At 53.2% G+C, this 20,016-nt stretch overlaps 1 protein-coding gene across 1 annotated transcript in view; it reads right to left on the reverse strand.

Moving 5' to 3' along the window:
* The window catches only part of CRISPLD2 (cysteine rich secretory protein LCCL domain containing 2), a 57,347-nt gene that overhangs the window by 5,050 nt on the left and 32,281 nt on the right, over positions 1–20,016 (reverse strand). Inside the window, exons 9-14 of the mRNA XM_069497842.1 lie at positions 19,221–19,287; positions 18,629–18,759; positions 16,072–16,115; positions 14,857–14,929; positions 12,400–12,475; positions 7,586–7,719 (exon numbers count right to left, since the gene is read on the reverse strand). Coding sequence (XP_069353943.1) covers positions 7,586–7,719; positions 12,400–12,475; positions 14,857–14,929; positions 16,072–16,115; positions 18,629–18,759; positions 19,221–19,287 — 525 coding nt within the window. The remainder of the gene's footprint in view (positions 1–7,585; positions 7,720–12,399; positions 12,476–14,856; positions 14,930–16,071; positions 16,116–18,628; positions 18,760–19,220; positions 19,288–20,016) is intronic.

Here is a 20,016-nt window from a genome sequence, read left to right on the forward strand (position 1 = left end):
GCGTGCAGCGTGGCGTGGTCCCTAGCTCAGGTCCTCGCCCAGTCGAAGGTGGGGAATGGCATCCAGACACAGTTTGAATTCGCATTTCACTTATCATGAACGAGTCTGAGCATAGGATTAACAGCCTAATCGTGATTTATAAGCAGATTCCGCTTACGGTCCTAACGAGGGAGACCCCGTCCTCCGAGGGCAGGCTGCTTGGAATGCCTGGTTGTTTTTCTGCCTTTCTCCGTGGCAGCTTCATGCTTTTGGCTACCCTGGAATTGAACTTTTGAGGTGTGTATCAGACGGGAGCACGGGGGGAGCCGAGCGTGGAGGGGAGCCAAGGCCAGACACAAGCGGAACAATCGGCCTTGGCAGCCTCGGACCAGGAGGAGGAGAAGGACACTGCCCGGGGCGGGGTGGCCCTGGCAGCCCCGCTGGTTTCTAGAGAGCTCAGATTCCAGGGCCCTCCCCAGGCATTGGGGCTGCAAGATGCCCCTGGGTTCTCTGCCCAAATGAACGGACCGGGGAACCAGGCACCAGAGCCCCAGGGACCCAGATATGCCACATGGTGTACAAGTCACGCTGGGGACATTACCAGGGGCTGTGTCCCTCTGACTTACTGTGGGGCTGGAAATTCTACAGATGGGGCAGTGTGTTCTCACAGTCACAGGGGCCCAAACAACTGAGGGACAGGGGGGCCATTCAGGCTGCCATCCAGATGGGGGGGCTGCCAGCCCGAGGGGCCTGGACCACCAGGCACCCTCATTAAACAACGCCCCCCACTTCGGAGGCAAGACCCGGCCCTGCTGAGCGGGGTGGGGATCTCTTAACGCATCCGACAGTCATCAGCTACCGCGTACCTGCTGTGTGCCGGCCGCTGGGCTCAGTGTCGGGGACGGGGGTGGACGAGGCTGACACGGGTCTCGGCTCCGTGGAGCTCACAGTCTGGGGTGGGGGAGAAGCAGCTAAACATGTGCAAGAAACAGTGTCGGGGCTGATGGGAGCTGGAGCAGCTGGAGGGGGAGGATAAGAGGACGCTTCCTCGGGAGGTGGCATTTTTGTCTCTATCGGAGTGACACGGGGGACCCAGCCACAGGAACACACAGAGCTGAGAGGGCCTAGGGGTGAGTGACAGGAGGTGCAGAGGGGGAGAATGGTCCAGGTGCCACGGAGGAGCAGCGGGAAGGCCAGGGAGGAGGAGGAGGAGGAAGGGGAGGAGGAGGAGGAGGAAGGCGTCCAGAGAGGGTGGCGAAGCGGGCAGGGGCCAGACCAGGTGTGGCCTCAGGTGGTAACGGGAGGGTTTTGTTCTTAGCACAGTGGAAAGCCACTGGGGGCGGGGCCTTAGACAGGAGACTTGGTGTGACACTGTGCAGTGTGACAAGGCAGCGCCTCGGCCGGCTGTTCTAAAGGGAAGTTACCTAAAGGCGTCGTCAGGAAGTACACGGGCTTGCGCAAAGGTGTTCCTTCTGGTGTTTATTACCATAAAAGAAAAAGGCAACATAAGCGACGGTCTCTCGGCACCGCGGATGCCGGGGACGCGTCGAGTCGGTGCGGCTGGCGGGCAGGACTCGGGCAGGGTGTCACAGCTGCTCAGCAACGCTAATGGCGTGACCCACGCCCTTTCTTTAAGTGTGTCTGTGCGCAACACAGAAAAAACCGGGAAGGAAATATGCCAGAACGTTTGCAGGGGTGGTTTCTGGGTGTGGGATGCTGAGTGCTATTAATTTCTTAAAATTATTTTCACTATCTCTTGACATTTCTCTATTTTTTTTTTTTTTCTTTCCAAGAAGGGCCTTTTGAAGGCCAGGGTGCAGGGGCAGGGAATGACCCAGGGGCTTCCCTCAAGAGACGCTCGGGAAGCTGGGGCCAAGCTGGGTTTGTCCCTCTTGGTTGCCTTGAAAGCTACTCAGGGAGGAAGAGCTTGCCCTGCGGCTCCCCGTGGCACAGGCTGGGTTAAGGGGAGAGGACGGCTGGTCCCGGGAGCCGTGTGCCTCGTCCTGGAGGGACGGAAGAGCTGCCCCCAAGCTGGCAGCTCGCCCCACGGAGTCACAGAAGCCAGCATTAAAAGGACGGTAGAAGAGGAACGCCTGAGCATTTATTCTTCTGACTTTTTAAAAGTGCAATTTCTTTTTTATTATTAAGAAATGCATTTATATGTATATATGTACATATCTGTAGCCCTCTATATATGTATGTACGCGTGTACATAGACAAGTGCTCGATAAACCCACCATAAGTCAAAAATGCATTTAACATCCCTCACCCACCAAACGTCACAGCCTAGCCTCGCCTACCTTAAACACGCTCAGAACACTTACGTTAGCTCACAGTTGCAAAATCATCTAACACAAAGCCTATTTTATAATACAGTTATTATAGAGAATTTCCAATCACAATTCAAAGCTCGAAGAAGGCTTCCACTAAATGCACATCACTTCCGCACCATTGCAAAGTTGAAAATCACAAGTCAAACCACCCTAAGCCTCGAGCATCTGTATATGTGTGTGTAGGTTTTTCTTTTTACGAAGGATTTGAATCCTGTTTTCCCAGAGTCTCACCCCTCTATTGATCCTTCAGGAAAATTCCAGAGTCAGACAGAGACAGGCTCAGATCTCATCTGCAGGACCTTAGGCTGGGTAGTCCATTTCTCTGAGCCTCAGTTTCCGCATCTGTAAAACTGGGTTCATAAAAGTGCCCACTCCAGGCCAGGCGCGATGGCTCACGCCTGTAATCCTAGCACTCTGGGAGGCCGAGGCGGGCGGATTGTTTGAGCTCAGAGTTCGAGACCAGCCTGAGCAAGAGCGAGACCCCGTCTCTACTAAAAAAAATAGAAAAGAAATTAGCGGCCCAACTAAAAATATAGAGAAAAAATTAGCCGGGCATGGTGGCGTATGCCTGTAGTCCCAGCTACTCGGGAGGCTGAGGCAGGAGGATCGCTTGAGCCCAGGAGTTTGAGGTTGCTGTGACCTAGGCTGACGCCATGGCACTCTAGCCTGGGCAACAGAGTAAGACTCTGTCTCAAAAAAAATAAATAAATAAATAAAATAAAAAAAAAGTGCCCACTCCTTAGGGATGTGATAGAAAGTCAATGAGCTTCTCTAGAGAAGCATCTGGAATAGCAGCAAGCATCCAGCAGGCGATCAATAGCTGGGAGCTACAAACACTATCATCGCTCCTAGGCTCAGCCCTCGTTCTCATGCCCAGCACGTCGGGGGGGGGGCCCCAGGGGTGCAGAGTTACCCTCACGAAAGCCCGAACCCTAGGGGACGGTCTCTTCCCCTCACTGAATGAAATACACAATATTTTCAAGCCAAGAAGATCTCAAAATAATGTGAATAGAGACGGTAGGAGTGGGTGGAGAGAGGGAAACCCACCGTCTGCCATCGGTGGCTCCTCCGCACAGCAGAGGGGACTCTCCCGTCCCAGCCCTGCCCAGCCTGGCTTGGGGAGAGTGCGGGGCCCGTTAGATCTGGAACAACGGCTCAGCAGTTCCTGCTTCCCCGAATTCTGAACACTCAGAGAGATTGTCAGTCCCTTGACTCTCGGATTCTCAGAGCCGGCTGTGCAATTCAGTAGCCACCAGCCCGGGTGGCCGCCGAGCATTTGAACCTGGGCTCGTTCAAACCGAGATGTGCTGTCGTGTAAAACACACACCAGATCTCCAAGCTGTTATCCCCCCATGTAAATTTCCTATTAGTGATTTTTCTCTTGGTTACATATTGTAATAATAGTATGGACATACTGGGTTAAACAACGTATATTCTAAAACCTCCCTGCTGTGACTTCTATTTGGCCGCTAGGGACTTGAGAATCCTGCATGTGGCTCTCAGCGCACGTCTATTGGGCATGCTGCGGCAGACAGCGGCCCTTTGAGGACAGAGATTTTCATGTCTGCTGTCCCCTGCTGTGTCCCCAAGCACAGAGGAGCTGCCATAAACACTAGGTGAACGAATTCGCCATTCATCTGAAAGTCCACCCACGTATACCCCTGTAGATAGGTGATATTTTAAAAAATCAAGTGACCACGAGTGCCAGCTGACACTGTTGGTATATTTCCCAATCCCCCTGCAAACTCCGTGTTAAAAAATGGTCCTGGTCTACGAGAAAACCCTGAACCGACACCCGGATGTCCAGCTTCCCCCCCCTCCCCCCGCGAATATTCAGACGAACCCCTACTCCAGCATCGAATGCTCTTCCTGACACCTTTGCTCGCCGGCGCTGTCCTGGCGGGCGGGGCGGAGCGAGGAGGCCTGTTCTCTTATGTCATCGCTGCTGCCGGCCTCCTTGCGAAACCCCCAGGAAATCCTGTCGTTGCCAAACCAAAGCCACTTTGAAGCGGAGCCAACTTCTGGCCCGGGTGCCGAGAACTCTGTTCAGGAGGGTTTGGCTGTTCGTGTGTTTGACTGAGGATTCCCTGAACTTAAAATCGAGTTTGCCATGAGCTGGTCACAGTATGTCTAGCATCCGTGTCTCCCTTGGGACCGTCTGTGACCTCTCCCCTCATCTCACAGAGGCCCCTTCCACGGAGGCTCGGGGAGGCTGCCTGCCCAAGGCGACCCGGCTGGGGAACACGGGAGCAGCGTCCCAAATGCCCAGGTGCCACGTGCCCTCTGTGTGGGGCTACGAGTCCCCTGGACCTGGTCATCTCCAGGCCCCTGGGCCCCACACCAGCCCCAGCACACTGTAGGTGCCCGATGAGTACTTAGCAAATGTCAGAATCACGTGTGGTGCTGGCTCTGTGTGCCAGGTACGGGCCACCTTCATGTCATTCTTACAACAGCAGCCGCCACACCCGGGCGTGCGTCAGGGTCCCTGGAGGGCGAGTTCGGACGCAGATTGCAGCCGCTCCCAGAGTGTCTGCCTCAGTGGGTCTGGGAGGGGCTGAGAATGTGCTTTTCTAACTGCCCAGTTGATTTGGACACTGCTGGTCTGGGGACCCCACCTGGAGACCCACTGCCCCCCTTTACAGATGGAGAAACTGAGGCACAGAAGAGCTTCCAGCCCATAGGACTTAGGAGGGGAGGGCTGGAGAAGGCAGGGAGGCAAGGTCTTGACTCTGGGAAGCTGGGGAAGTCACCACAATCTTTCTACCGTGCAGAAGGCGCCGGGGACTTTAGTGCCTGGGAAGGAGGCCTGGAAAATGCTTACAAGGACGGTGGCCATGTGGGTGGGTCTCACAGGAAGAGAAAACGAATGACAGCCCCTCTGCCCCCGTGACAGTGCGAGAGAAGCCACCTCGGGGACCTTCTTTTGGTCCCCAGGCACCCACCGGGGGGACCCCACAACACAGCCCTTGTTCCCAGCCCCCGGGAGCTGCCCCGATGTCCCCAGATCGGATCACCAGGCAGAGGGAACAAAGCCCAGCCCACCGCGCTCCTCAGGAAGAGCGTTTTCTCTGAAGGGGCACAGGGGGCTCAGTGAATTGGTGTCCTGGGGATTCTCTCGGCCTGGCCAGGAAATTCCACCTAATCAGCCGCCTCCCTCCCTGCCATTAACCCAGTGGAATTTCCCTTCATTAAGGTTTGCCCAAACAAAGGTCGCAAATGTTGGAGGAGGATCGCGGAAGCCGTGAACTCCGGCTACTCGGGCTGCGGCTGGCTCTCACCGCGCAGGCCGGGCGTCATTGACGCTGCGGTGTCTTCACGCACAGCACGGGCTTGTCACGCAAAAGCGCCCCGGGAGGCTGGCAGGTGGGAGCAGGTCTGTGCCCCAGGAAGCTACGAGAGCTTAAGCTTCGAGGGGGCCAGAGTATGTCATATTCTTGATTTTATATTCTTTTCCTTTCTTTTTCTTTAATTTGAGACAAGGTCTCATTCTGTCACCTGGGCTAGAGTTCGGTGGTGTCGTCATAGCTCACAGCAACCTCCAACTCCTGGGCTCAAGGGATCCTCCTGCCTCGGCCTCCCGAGTAGCTGGGACTACATGTGTGCACCACCATGCCCGGCTAATTTTTCTATTTTTTGTAGAGACGGGGTCTTGCCCTTGCTCAGGCTGGTCTTGAACTCCTGGCCTCAAGCGATCTTCCTACCTTGGCCTCCCAGAATGCTAGGATTACAGGTGTGAACCACCACACCCAGCCTTATATTCCTTTTCTAAAAAGGACCGCTCAGCTATAAAATCTTCAACACTCCCCTGTTATGGGCTGAACGATGTCCTCTCAAAATTCCCATGGTGACGTCCTGATGCCCAGTCCCCCAGGAGGTGACTGTATTTGGAGGCAGGCCCTTACGGAGGTGATTAAGATCAAATGAGCGTGGGCCTGACGCAGTCTGACTGGTCCCGATAAGAACTGGAGATTAGGACGCAGACATTGCACAGAGGTGAGACGACGCGGAGACAGCAGAGAGGACGCCGCCTGCGAGCCGAGGACAGAGGCCACCACCACCCCTGCCCGACACCTTGATCTCGGACTTTCGGCCTCCGGGACTGAGAGACAATAAATTTCTGCTGTTTAAGCCGCCTGGTCTGCGGCAGTTCGTCGTGGCAGCCCGAGCTTACCCACCGCGCCCACCGTACAGACACGTGAACCGAGTCTCGGGAGGGCTGGTGCCGTCCTCGGGGCACGAAGCTCCCAACACTAGACCCCAGGACTGGGGCCTGGGACTCTGGACTCCGAGCGCCCGACTTGCTCCCGTGGACAGTAACGACACATGTCAGGACGAGTGGCATGTGCCAGAAAACAGACTGGCAGCCCGAACCAGGGCTCGGCCCTTTCCAAAGAACATTCTGGAAAGGCATACTTTAGACGCCTGCACAGGCTTCGACCTAGAAATTTCACTTCTAGGGATTTGAGGAAGTGGTCACAGGGCATAGAGAGGCCCCCCAAAATGATGTTCTTCACGGTGAGGACGGAAAAGGACTTCTACGTCCCACTCTGCAGTGAGGCACGGACGCCAGTTGACGCAGTCCTAAGCGGTCACTGCCAAAGACATGTGGGTGCAGGTTCTGGAAGCTTCTATGATCTCTCGTGTGAAAATACAGAGCAATCGGCATAACCCCTCTGACCAGGTGCTTACTGCTGCCCAGCCCTGGAGAGGCACCGCGTCAGTCAATCCTCCCAACCACCCTACGGGGCAGGGGCTATGATTCCCATTTCACAGATGAGAAAAACCGAGGCGCAAAGCAATGGGGTGCCTTGCTCAAAGTCACAAAGCCGGGAGGAAGCAGCACTTAGGCCTGTTGGACGCGACTCCTTGCTCTTATTTAACTCTGTGTAACTATGTTACTACACGGCTTTATAGAACTTCTGTGCAACTGTAATTTGATCCCATTTGTTCTGCGGGAGGAAAAGCGCACATCACACACACAGGACAAGGACCAGCGGGCACACACCAGCAATCTCACAGTAGTTCTCCCAGGTGACGGGTTATGGCTGACGGTTTGTCCTTGGGCTTATCTGATGACTCTAAATTTTCTACAAAAGCATGCACTGGTAGTAGGAAAGCAAAGGTTCTTATTTTGAAAAACGAAAGAAAGAGAAGAGAAAAGAGCCCAGGCTTGGCCGAGGCATCGTGGTAGGAGTCAGTGCGAGTCTACCCAAGGGTAATTTACAGGGTGAGGACGGTGGCCTCTCGCCAGGCCCCCACAGGCGCCGCCCTACCTTTCAGACTGAACCCCGTTCCGCAGTGAGCCCACGTAGGTCTTCTTCTTATCCACGGGCATCACGTCCACAAAGCCCCCGCTCTCGTCCCCGATGACGCCGGCGTGCAGGGCGGTCTTACAGATGCTTGACGTCTGAAAGCACAGGAAGGCCTGGGTCAGCGCTGGGGACTCCAGCTGCCGGTCCCAGCGGGCCGGGGCTCACCGTGACGGGGCCACCTGGTCGGTGGTGGGCTGACCATGTCGAGCCTTAGGAAATAACCACCGCGACCTCGATTCCTCAGAGGTCCCTCCAGAGACCTGGCATCATGTTTACTCATTTGCTCAACAAATATTTTCTGAGCACCTACTATGTGCTGGACACTGTACTAGGCACTTGGGGCATTCAGCAGGGATAAAGACGCCGTCTTCGCAGACAAGTAAGCAACTACACAGACAAGGTAGCTTCAGCTACGAGGAAAATAAAACCAGGTCATGAGGTCAAATGACTGGGTAGAGGAGGCTATTTTAGAACAGCCCATCAGGGAAGACTGAATGACAAAAAGGAACCAGTCAGAGCCATGGGAAGGGCACCCAGGCAGCTGGAACAGCTCGTGCAAAGGCCCTGGGGTAGGAGGGAACTCATCATGTCCAAGTAACAGAAAGAGGGCCGGGGGCCTAGCAAACAGTGAGGCAGGCAGAGTGAGGAGGTGGGGGAATGAGTGGCCAGTCATGCTGTGTGGACCACTGGGGAGTCTGGGCTATTTTAGGTGCCAAGGGAGCCACTGGGTTTCGACCAAGGGCAGGCTGTGCTGTTTTCTAACGCCATCAGTAGTTCAATTTCTAGGTAATGAAACCCTCAAGTTAAATTTTCATTAGGATCTTAACTTACCCAACAGAAAAGTGGGCCTCAGGATGGGTTGTCTGAGAGCAATTAATCGACATTTCTCAAATCTAAGGACACTCGTGTGGGGGCCGGGTGGCGTCTGGTGCTCGCTAAGGATGCAGATTCCTGGGCCTCACCCTGACCTGCTGCTCCACAGTCTGCCGGCGGGGACCAGGGGCTTCTGAATCGCACCGAGGTTAGGAGCGGCCGAGGCTCCTCCCTCTGCCTTGCCTGTGACCTTCCCACTGGTCTGTGCCAAGATCCGACAGTGGCTTTGCCCGTGGTCTCCACCTCTGCTGCGCCTGGGGACCCCCCGTGGGCTCCTGCCACCAGGACGATGCCGGGTCCCCCAGCCCCGCCCACCGGGCTGTCCGGCCGCAGCCGAGCTGATCCGTCTGTGGCCCTGAGCAGGGCTGATGCGGATGCCGAGTGCAGGAAGCGCCAGGCCCTGTGCCGAATGCCTTTCTCGTATTATCTCATTTAATCTTCCAGCCAAGTGGTGACGACCCTTATTCCCAAGTCCATCTCAACGAGAAGCAGGGAGACTGTTGACGTGATGCGATTGTTCTAGAATCCCTCTAACAGTGCCGTCAGCAGGAGAGTTTTGTGAGCGAGCCCGACGGCGCTCACTGCTCTTACTGGCGGGCGGAACCGGCGTTGTCTCTGCGTCTGCGCGCACGGCCCGCTCTGCCGCCTGCCGTACCAGCAGGGAGGCCCCAGGGCAGCCGTTTCCCGATGGCACCAGGAGGGACACGTCCCTGTGGTGTCAAAGACACACCCTGGCCAGGGAGGAGCATCCTCTCGATCGAGAGCTGCCAAGAGGCTTTGGCTGCAGCCTGGGTGACAGTGCTTTGCTTTCTATCCCTGGAGGGTGTCTGGAGCTGCGACAGAGGTTTTCTGTGATAAGAGCAAGCTGCAGGCCGAGAGGATGAAAGGCTCACGCCCACGGCCAGACCCTCCCCGTGCCGCAGGCCCGGTACCCGCCCACGGTGCACGCACACGACTCCCACCGCAGATGCCGGCGAACGCGTCTCTTCCTCTTTCTCCCTTCCTTCCTCCCTCGGCCGTCCTCTCCCCAGGCTTCTGGGAAAGGTACGAAGTGTCCTCTCTTTTCTGATGCAACACGAATACCTGAACGTTTATTCACCGATGTCGGCACAGAGGCTGGCAACCTGTCCTGCCTCCGATGCTTGTCGGCTGTGTCACCTGGGGTGCCCTGGCTTAACCCCAGAGCCCCTTTGCTCGGTAAGAAGTGCGGATCGCCACAGGGAACATCTGTGAGCATTTACGAAGGGAGCCTGGCCGCAAGCGTTTCGCGTGCGACATAGTAATCCTAGTAGCCTACAATGCAGCTATCATCACCATCCCCCAGTGGACAGGCAGCCTGAGGGTCCGGGAGGCTGAAGGTCTTGCCCAGAGTCCCTCAGCGGTAGACAGCAGGGCCAGGACTGCCACCCAGAGCAACCTGCACCCCGTCCCATACGGGGTAATCAGTGGAAGTTAAAGGGCCATTGTGAAGCTTAAATAAGATCAAGAGCTTAATGCAGGCTGGTGCTCAGCAGGTGTTAATAACACAAAGACCACCGCCATGATCGTCACCATCACCAATACTGAAAATTCTCAAGGGGTTGTCGTCACTCACCCAGTGGTCCTCCGCATGAGGTCCCAGACCAGCAGCGTCAGCACCACCTGGGAATTTGCTAGAAATGCAGATTCCCTGGCTCCGCGCCAGACTCCCTGACTCAGACACACTAGGGGCAGGGCCCAGGAATCTCTTGGAGCCGGGCCTGGGGGGATTCTGGTGCACGTACAGCGTGAGAACTCAGCCAAGCCCTGAGCAAGACGGGGAGGATGAGGAGAAAACTGAGGTTCGGGTGGGGGAGGCTTGCCCAACACCCCACAGCTGGGGCTTTGTTCTCGGGGCCGCACCCTGATGCTTCTCTCGCCTGCAGCTCACCACAAAGCGGGGGGTCTGCCAGGAAATGCCTCCCGGTGAACAGGCAGGAGCTGCGGGCACGGCGAGGCCCTTCAAAGGTCTGGAGACAGCGCTCCCAAAATAAATCTCTTAGCTAAACAGACATTTTCCAAAAGGCATCATCATTTCCCAGAATACAGAGTGACCTAGAAACCGGGGCCAGAAAATAACCTCTGGACGGAGGTGGCTCCATCCCTCCCTCCGCCCCCTCGGCCGTTATTTCTCCCTTCCTTCCTTCTTCTGTCTTTCTTTTTAGAAGAGCTGTTTAATCACTGACTACTGTAGTATCTTCATTTATTTATTCCCTCAACAAACACTGAATTGAGCAATCACCGTACGCCAAGCCCTGTCACGAGCACTGTGGTTCCAAAAGCTCCGAACTCCAATGAACACGTTAATTAAAGGCTGCACACGGGCTTTCACCCACGTGCCTGCTCGTGTCAGTGCAGTTATCGTGCAGGTAACTGCTAACAAGGCAAGACGGGGTAGGGACAGACAGTCTGAAGCCAGACACGCTTTCCTCTGCGTCTCGCCTGTGCCACCTGCTAGCTGCGCGGTTCGGGGCAGGTTATCCTGGGCCTTGTTTTCCACCTGCGTAAAATGGGGGTAAAGATACCTAGAGGTGGTGCTTTTAAAGAACCTAAAACATAGCAGGTGTTAGATCAAAGGTAGCTTTATATCATTACTAAGTATTCATCAAGTTCTTTCGTTTCTGATTTTTTTCTTTTTTTTTTTTTTTTGCTTTATAGGTTTAGCTGCTACGTTGTTTGGTGCATACAGATTTGGTTTTCATATCTTCCTCATGAATGGTACCTTTTGTGCCATTCCATGATGAATCGCTTTGCCCCATTCAGCACGTTTCACCTGACGTTTCACCTGACGTCACACCTTATCAGACGGTGATGGTGCCCCTCCTGCTTTGTTTGCAGAAAGCTGGACCAGCTTTGCCCATCCCTTTATTTTTAAATCATTTTACAATCTAAATCTCCTTTAATAGCTGAATTTGGTTCAAACATTCACTGTAATAATTGATATATCTAATTTCACTGAATCATAAAAATTCCAACTGAACTCAATTTTATCCGAACAGCTTTCGAGAGGAAAAAGGATGGGAAAAAGCTGAGTCATGAGGCTGCTTTGACCCTGCGGGGCTCAGTGACTTCACATTTACAGGAATTCGCGACAGGCAAGGGCAGACGGTGGGGCGGGCGCAAGAACCGTAAAATGAAGATGAAAAGAAGGAGGGAAATGTCAGCTGGAGACCAGCGACGCTGATCCAATCGTGGGATTTTGGAAGATCTACAAGATTCCCCCAACTAGACAGTCCCAGCTCTCGGCCATTCGACAGAGAGGAAAACGGCTTGGCGAGACCCCACAGCCTACTGCCGACAGAGCTGGGGCCACGTTCGTGTCTTCCGGGTCACCACGTCCCTAAAACCTGGACAACCGGAGGGAACAGACCACATTCTGGGGAGTCACCTAAGAAAAACCGGGCTAAAGCTGCCTCGCTAAAGTCAGAGGGGAAAATGGAAGAAGAGGTTCCAGCACAGTAAGAGTGGCTATTAGCAAGCAGGAAATTAGGGCCAGTGTGTTTTCTTCTGTGTGCCTTTACCTGAGTGTGCGCACAGCCAGAAAGAAACGCAGCTAGGAGGGCGGGCTGGTCGCTATGAACGCATTAGGAGAGCCAGAAAGAGTATCAACTCTCTGGGAGCAGGAAGTATGGGAAGCAGGACGGCCTCACACCACAAAAACGCTTGGGTCACGCGGGCACACCTGCACCTGCTTTGGCAGGACCGGCAGGCGGGAGCGCTCACGCCTCCGTAAATGCGGAAACCAGGGCAGCGGTTACAGAGGTGAGCGATCCGGATTTAGCTGGAGGCACTGGAATAAAATCTCAAGTGTCCAGCCCTTGCAACCTGGTGTTTGAGTCTTAACCGGCCGAGAGAGGCGGTCATCAGAAACGCCGCATACTCACATCTGCGTAGATGTTGGTTCCAAACACGGGCGCCCAGTAGGAAGGCTCGTCTTTACAGCGCGCCGGGCAACGGACTCTGGAAAACAAGAGGCACTTCTGTCACGGGTGGGATCGGCGGAAACAAAGCTTCTTGCACTGATTTCCTTTGAGTTTCAGGACTTAAGTTCTCAGTTGAAAGGAAACTACCATATAGTTTTACTCTCGGAGAAAATCGACACCTCTCCCACCCTAGCTGCGGTCAAGATATTTTTGCTCCTCTGAAACAGCCTATAGAACAAAATAAAACATGCACAAAAAAGACACGCACAGACAAAGAGGTGAAAAGGAATACAAATCTAAGAGAGATGAGTGTGGAATTGTGAGCTTGTGCCGACCATTCTTGGGTGTTGGCCGGTTCATACTATGAGCACATTATGGAGATTATAATCAATAGCGTTTTTTTAAGGCCGCTTCCCGGTGTGGGGGAGGAAAGGGTGGAGGCCCTCACCTCAGTGCGTCAGAGAATATTCCAAGGAGGGGCATTGATAACCCTGGCAGGAAGGGTTAGATCACCCTGTGTCAGTCACCGAGATGGCCCAAGGGATGAGGGAGCCTCGAACTGGAAATGGGTGGGCCCTAGGTGGTTTGAGAGATTCAAACCAGAAAAGAGATTGAACTTTACTCAGAAAGGTCTTTGGTCTTCTCTGGAACAGTCCACTGTGGGCTGGAGCCCAGGAACCAAGAAACCAAAATGGCGGCCGGAAGCCATGTGGGATCTGGCCACACCACCTGGGACTCTTGGACTGGGAAAGACCAGGGATAGAGAAGTCAAAACAGTTCTTGGGGGCAGAGAGAAAGGGTGTGTATGTGTAGACTTAAAAACCAAAAGATCTCAGCTAGTCCAAGGGCTGGTTAATAAGACAGAAAAGAGAAAGAATTAGGAAGTCTAAGAACTTTCTTTCTGACTTCTCCTGGAATGGCAGGTCAGAAACTCACATTTTTGATACTCTGTCCAGTTTTTCTTTTTGTTTGTAGTTTCTGAAATTATTTCCTTCTGCTTCTCTGTAATGTTTGGGGAACTCTACTCAAAGCTGTTATCCACACTGGAACATTCGAGGGGGATGGAGGGAGCAGAAAGAAGCCCCAGGGGACACTGGCACAGGGAAAGGACTTGGCCAGGGTACCAGGGACGCCCACCATATTTCTAGTTTTACAGCAGAGCTAAGTGGGAAAGCTTGCTCTGTTTGAAGGGCAACGTTGCCTTATGATGTATCTTCTGAACGTCTACACACGGGGGTACGTCCCAGTGACTTGGGGCCTGTTTAACCTAAGGGGCCCCCTCTGCTGAGGGGGATGTTTTCTGTGTCCCCTCCCCACGAGGCTCTCCCAGGCATTTTAGAGAGGAAAGTCACCTTTATTTTATGCTACGGGGCATCATCTTCCAAGAATCAGTGAATTGAGTTTGGGCAGATGCCGGTAGAATCTATATCTTGGACAAACAAACTGTGGCATGTCCACAGAACGGACACTGCATGGAGACATTAAAGAATAAACCACTGGCACGCTCAACAGCACGGATGCGTCTCCACAGCATGACACGGAGCGAAAGAAGCCAGACACAAAAATCCACGCACAGCGGTGGCGGGTCTGTAATTTTGCTGACAAGGCAAAACCACAGCAACAGAAAGTAGTGCCATGGCGGCAGGGGTGTGGGGGGACCGACTGCAGAGGCGCTCTCTGGGGTGAGGACGACGTCCTACGTCTTGACGGGGTGGTGGTGGCTCGACTGTACCGTTTGCCCAAATACATCGAATTGTATTCTTACAAAGCATGGAATTTATCATGTACATCAATGAAGCTGATTTTTAAAAGCTACTTCCAACATGATCCATAGAAGGAATTACAGATCCAGCCCAAGAAAGGATACGCTGATCTACAGGGGATAAATGACCCCTTAGCTTCCGGAACAGAGCCGATCTACGAGACAGGAATGACCAGTCTCCAGGCTGACCCAGGCGGGCTGGGAGGAGCTCAGAGGCCGATGAAGTCGCTGATACCAGTACACTCTCCGGCGGGAAAAAGCAACGTCAAGTGCGGCATCGTCCCTTTCTCAGTTATGCCGCTAGAGCAGGGTTCTGGGACCGCGCCGCACACTGGAGTCACCAGCGAGGCCTTCTGTGGTCTGAGCAGGGCCCTGAGAATTTTTTTTAATGCCTTTGCCCAGAGATTCCAACACACAGCCCGGATTGAAAGCCAGTGTCTGAATAAAGGGTCTAGCAGTCCCTGACTTCGAGCACAAAGAGATTGATTTCTGGGTGCACCCCGGCACGGTCCCCCCCTTCTCTCAGCCCCAGTGTAGGCAAAACCAGACACCAGTAACATCTTGCGAGAAGGTGATGCTCCTGCTCCTGAGAGGAGAGACCCCCGAGCCCACCCTGCCACTTGGCAGCTGTTTCCTGCCCCCTCCTCAAGCCTCACCTCGGGCAGTGGGCCGCCGGCTTTTCAAATGGGCAGAGCTGAGCGACGGTGGTGTAGCAGTCCAAGTCCTGCACTGTGAACGGGAACAGAGGAAAAGGGTCAGGGCTCCGGCAAGCCCGGACCTCAGGCTACATGCCTGTAACATGGGTCTATGCAGCTTCCAACAAAGGGGACTGGGTCAGTACCTCAAGGGACTTCTATGCAAGGGGATGATGATGGGGAGATCACTAAAATCAGGTTTAGAAGAACATGTAAAGGCACAGAAAATATATTCCTGACACATAATTATTTAAGAAAAAAATTAGGCTGCCAAATTATATGTGATTCCATTTCAAATTTTAAAAGCCATCAAAATATATATATTACCAATGTATATACCTTTAATACATTGAGAAAATAAACTGGAACATCCACCAAAATGTTCACAGTGTTTAACTAGCAAAATTTAGGTCATTTTTTAAAAATTGTTCCTCCTTATTGTTAAATTACCTGGAATAAACAGGCATTCTTTTCGTAATAAGAAGAAAGCACTACCACACATTTTTATAAAGCTAGCTAAGGAGATACTCTTGCATCCAGGGCAAATGACAAGAGTTGCTTTCCCAGAGGACAGGAGTGGTTGGTGGCAACGTCCCAGGGGAAGACACCGCACGGTGCTCCCGCATCCCGGCCTCCGACATTGCTGTGGTCAAGGGCCCGGTTTGGGCAACTGCAACCCATCCATCCACTTTTGGCCAGAGCATGCCCTCCCGCCCACGCCCCCTGCCCTGCCAAAGGAACACACCCTATGCAGTGTAAGAAGCTGGGCCAGAGAGGGCTGATATGTGCCACACACTTCCCGACTCTCCCTCCCTTGTCCACGGCAGACATTACTAATCAATCGCGCGCCAGGGAGCCACTACCAATCGATAGAAACTGGCACTCCTGGTGAAAACTCAGCCACCCTAGCCCCAGCTGTCAGTATTTCTGTGGCATTCAGCTGGCAAGCTCAGGCCTGTGCCTCAGGTTCAGCAATCTAGGGCCAGTTTCAAGTCCAGAGATATTTAGAAATTGGTTAAAGAAATGACCTCCTCAGCAAACTCTCTAAAATGCCTTTGCAACACTGAGAACAACCGGGCGTAACTAACATGAAAACCATCACCAAAGGAAGTGAAATTTGCAGGGAAATCCAAGATAACCTGGGTATTGTGGTCGCATAAGAGGCTGCCGGCTTACCTTTCACTTTTGATACCATGAATGAGCTGGAAGGTTTGTATTTGCTGTAAAAGAAAACATTAGGTAAGTGCGAACAATTGCTTCTGAAAGTGCACACTTGCTCTGGTACTTATCTTATTTACGGCCTCAGCTTCACACTTTCCCACTTGTTCCCACCAGCCTAAAAGCTCTCAGAATATTCTAGAGCAAGTCTTCTTAACCCTTTTTGTACCAAGGACTCCTCTGGCAGCGTGGTGAAGCCTACGGACCCCTTCTCAGAATAATGGTTTTAAAAATGCCTAAGATGAATTTAAAACATTACAAAGGAAATCAGCCATCATTAATATCATTATCAAAGCGTTAAAGCACATTTGCCTTAGAGTTAAAGCTGTGCTTCCTTATCAATGCACTGGATGCCAGAATTTAGAGGCGGATCTTCTAACTGCTGTCATTTCAGGAGAAGGGCAGCAGGGATGGCTGTCAAGATGTTTGCAGCAACTGGATTCCTCCAGCGAGAAAGTCGCTGGCCCTGCGAATGCCAGCCTGGTTTGTGGCCAACATTCACGATGGAAGGAAATACTACATTTCAATTAGAGATTAGTGAGAATAAAACCGCAAATTGCTTTGCATTGATGTTCGCAGACCCCTGAATTCTAAAACGTGCACAACCCCTGCTCTGGGTGCAGAGTTGGCCGTTGGAAGGGACCCGGGCTGCCTCCAGGAAAAGCAGCCCAGGGAACACAGGATGGGAACCCTGGCCGAGCTCCCAGCGGCCTGAGCAGAGGCTCCCCGCGGCTGGCCGGTGTTGAAGTTACCCGACCGATACCTGCTTGGACTTCCTTGCTCTGTGCTCCACCTAACCCCTCCTCCCAAGTCCCCAGCTACGACAGAAGAGGGATATCACAACCTCCCCTGAAGAGCAAGATGTTTCAAAGGGCAATTACTCTTCTCGCTTTTGTTTTTTTTTTTTTTTTTTTGAGACAGAGTCTCACTCTGTTGCCCAGGCTAGAGTGAGTGCCGTGGCGTCAGCCTAGCTCACAGCAACCTCAAACTCCTGAGCTCAAGCAATCCTCCTGTCTCAGCCTCCCGAGTAGCTGGGACTACAGGCATGCACCACCATGCCCGGCTAATTTTTTCTATATATATTTTTTAGCTGTCCATATAATTTCTTTCTATTTTTAGTAGAGATGGGGTCTCGCTCTTGCTCAGGCTGGTCTCGAACTCCTGAGCTCAAACGATCCGCCCACCTCGGCCTCCCAGAGTGCTAGGATTACAGGCGTGAGCCACCGCGCCCGGCCGTCTTCTCGCTTTTGAAAATTTCCAAGTAGCCTCACCGTTTCGGACTTGCTACCTTGTAACCATCGCAGGAGGCTTTGTTCAAAGCTTGCCTCGTCACAGACCCTGGGGTGGGCATTTGACACGGGGGAGTCCCTGAGTCTCCCCTGCAAGGGTATGTCCCGGGGGCGACATTCAAAGCACCGCACGGCGGGGGCTGCAGTGAGGGTGCGTGAGGTCCCCAGCACGCTGTGCCGTGCCAGGCACCAGGTCCCGGATGGGAAGGCGGCTGCTGAGTGTTCGGAGGGCTCAGGGTGACAGCTCTTTCCTAACCCCTGTGGGAATGTTTCTGTGAACCGGCTCCTACTGTGACCCTCACTATAAATGAGGACACTGCCACCCAGAAGAGGTGAAGAGACTGGCCTGGACTCACACAGGTGGGAAGAGGAGGAACCAGGTATATGTGACGCTGTAGTCCCCACTGGGTCCCCTTACGGCTCTGGGTCCCCTTACGCCTCTGGGTCCACAGACAGATCAGGGGGGAGCACGCCGGACACGCCTCCCCCCTGCTACCCGGGAAGTCACATGGCCAGTAGGACCCGCCCACCATCTGTCCACCCTCGGTGACAAACATCATCTTGGGGGAAAAGTAAGTACATTAAAAAACTAAAAACCCTCATTCTCTAGGGAGCAGAAAAAGCGCTAATCAAGAACTAGCCTAGGCCAGGCGCAGTGGCTCATGCCTGTGATCCCAGCACTCACTCTGGGAGGCTGAGACAGGAGGATCGCTTGAGGCCAGGAGTTCAAGACCAGCCTGGGCAAGAGTGAGACCTCATCTCTACAAAAAATAGAAAAAATTAGCCGGGCATGGTGGCTCATGCCTGTAGTCCCAGCTTCTCAGGAGGCTGAGGCAGGAGGATTGCTTGAGCCCAGGAGTTTGAGGTTGCTGTGAGCTAGGCTGATGCCACGGCACTCTAGCCCGGGCAACAGAGCAAGACTCTGTCTCAAAAAAAAAAGAATGAGCCTACACAGTCACAGACGCCGTCAGCCTGAAGCGTTCTCGGTGACTCAGAATGTGGATAAAGGAGGATTCAAAACTCAGCCAAGTTAAGCACACACCCAGGAAGATCCCACTGGAATGAAACATGCTGCGTTGCCTACCAGGGTGATTTCTCAGTTACGGGATCCAAGTTGTCTTTATTTTTTCTACTTCTTTATATCGTTCGATCCTTTTCAAAGTTACAACAGCACTTTCGTAACCAGGGAAAAACACTTGAAGGAACCCCGATTGCAGGATCGTTACCTCAAAGACTCCACGCCGTTTCTCTCAGATTTCACGAAGAAGGGGACCTTCCCGTTCCTGGTGATGTCCACCAGGCCCCCTTGGTCGTCGAGGACCCCGTGGTGAATGGCGGCCCGGCATATGCTGGAGGCCTGCGGGAGGGGGAGGGGAGACCACACGTGTCTTGTGACTTAGCCCTTGTCACAAACACCCACATGTCTGTCCTCAGCCCACTGTGAGCCCGAAGGACGGCCGGGCCTGCCCCGGCTTCGGACGTTCCCCTCTGTCTATAACCGCGTCTTTGTTCCTGGGGCCGCTTATCTACAAAACCCATCCGAGTCGCTTTACGAACTAAGAACAGCGACAAACGGCCCTTTCTCCCCACCCAGTGGAGCATGTGAAGGCCCGGCCTGGCGGGGGACTGGCCTCCGGGAATCAGCCCAGTTCCCAGAAGTGGCTTCGCGCGTGTGTGAGCCCAGAAACACACACCCGGACCAGTTCTGGATGTGCCGGGTTTGGCTAAGCAGTGGGAAGAAAATCTTATCCTGCAAAACCACCAACCCTCTTTCAAAACACACGGCAGGGCCGCTCACAGAAACGCCGCCGGACTTACGCTTTCGTAAAACAGAGTCCCAAAGATCTTAGCCTTGTTGCTCAGGCAGCCCGCGGGGCACCAGTACCTGCCGGGGAAGAAACGAGATGACGTCCTGAGACCCACATGTCGATTACGTCGCACAAAGATTTTTACAGTTTTGCTCCTCCGTAGCTCTGTTATTCGACATAGAAAAGCCTCGTTAATGTAGATTCCACTGGGTCAAGTCACAACCGCCCCAGACCCAGACTGAAGTTCATGTTCCCACAAACGCATCATAATCGCCCCTTGATATCCGAATGGCGTTGGTTCCAGGACCACCCTCCACCCAGATACCCAAGCCTGTGGCTGCCCGAGTTCCCTGTATAAAATGTCGTAGTGTTTGCATGTAACCTGGTCACGTTCTCCCTTATACTGCAAATCATCTCTGCATTACTTATAATACCCAGTACGATGTAAACACCATGTCAATAGTTGTTAGACTGTATTGTTGTTAAATTTGTATTTTCAAATTACCATAACATAATTGTATTGTTTTTTAAAAACTATTTTTGACCTGCAGGTGGTGGAATGCACAGATGAGGAGGGCCCAGTGTGGTCTAAATGCTATTTTCCGGGGCCCAAGACCGGTGTTACAGGCATATGAATCAATAGACAATTCACAGAAGCAAGACAGGCGGCTTCAAATGCACCCAAAAAGACGCTCAACCTCATTCATCAAAAAAGTACAAATTAAAAGGAGATGCCGTTCGTAAAACTCAGCGGTGGTGTCAGAGTAGAAATCATCCTGACCTTTATGGAAGTCTTAAAAATTCAC

The sequence above is a fragment of the Eulemur rufifrons genome, chromosome 23, assembly GCF_041146395.1.
Source record: "Eulemur rufifrons isolate Redbay chromosome 23, OSU_ERuf_1, whole genome shotgun sequence".
Lineage (NCBI taxonomy): Eukaryota > Metazoa > Chordata > Mammalia > Primates > Lemuridae > Eulemur > Eulemur rufifrons.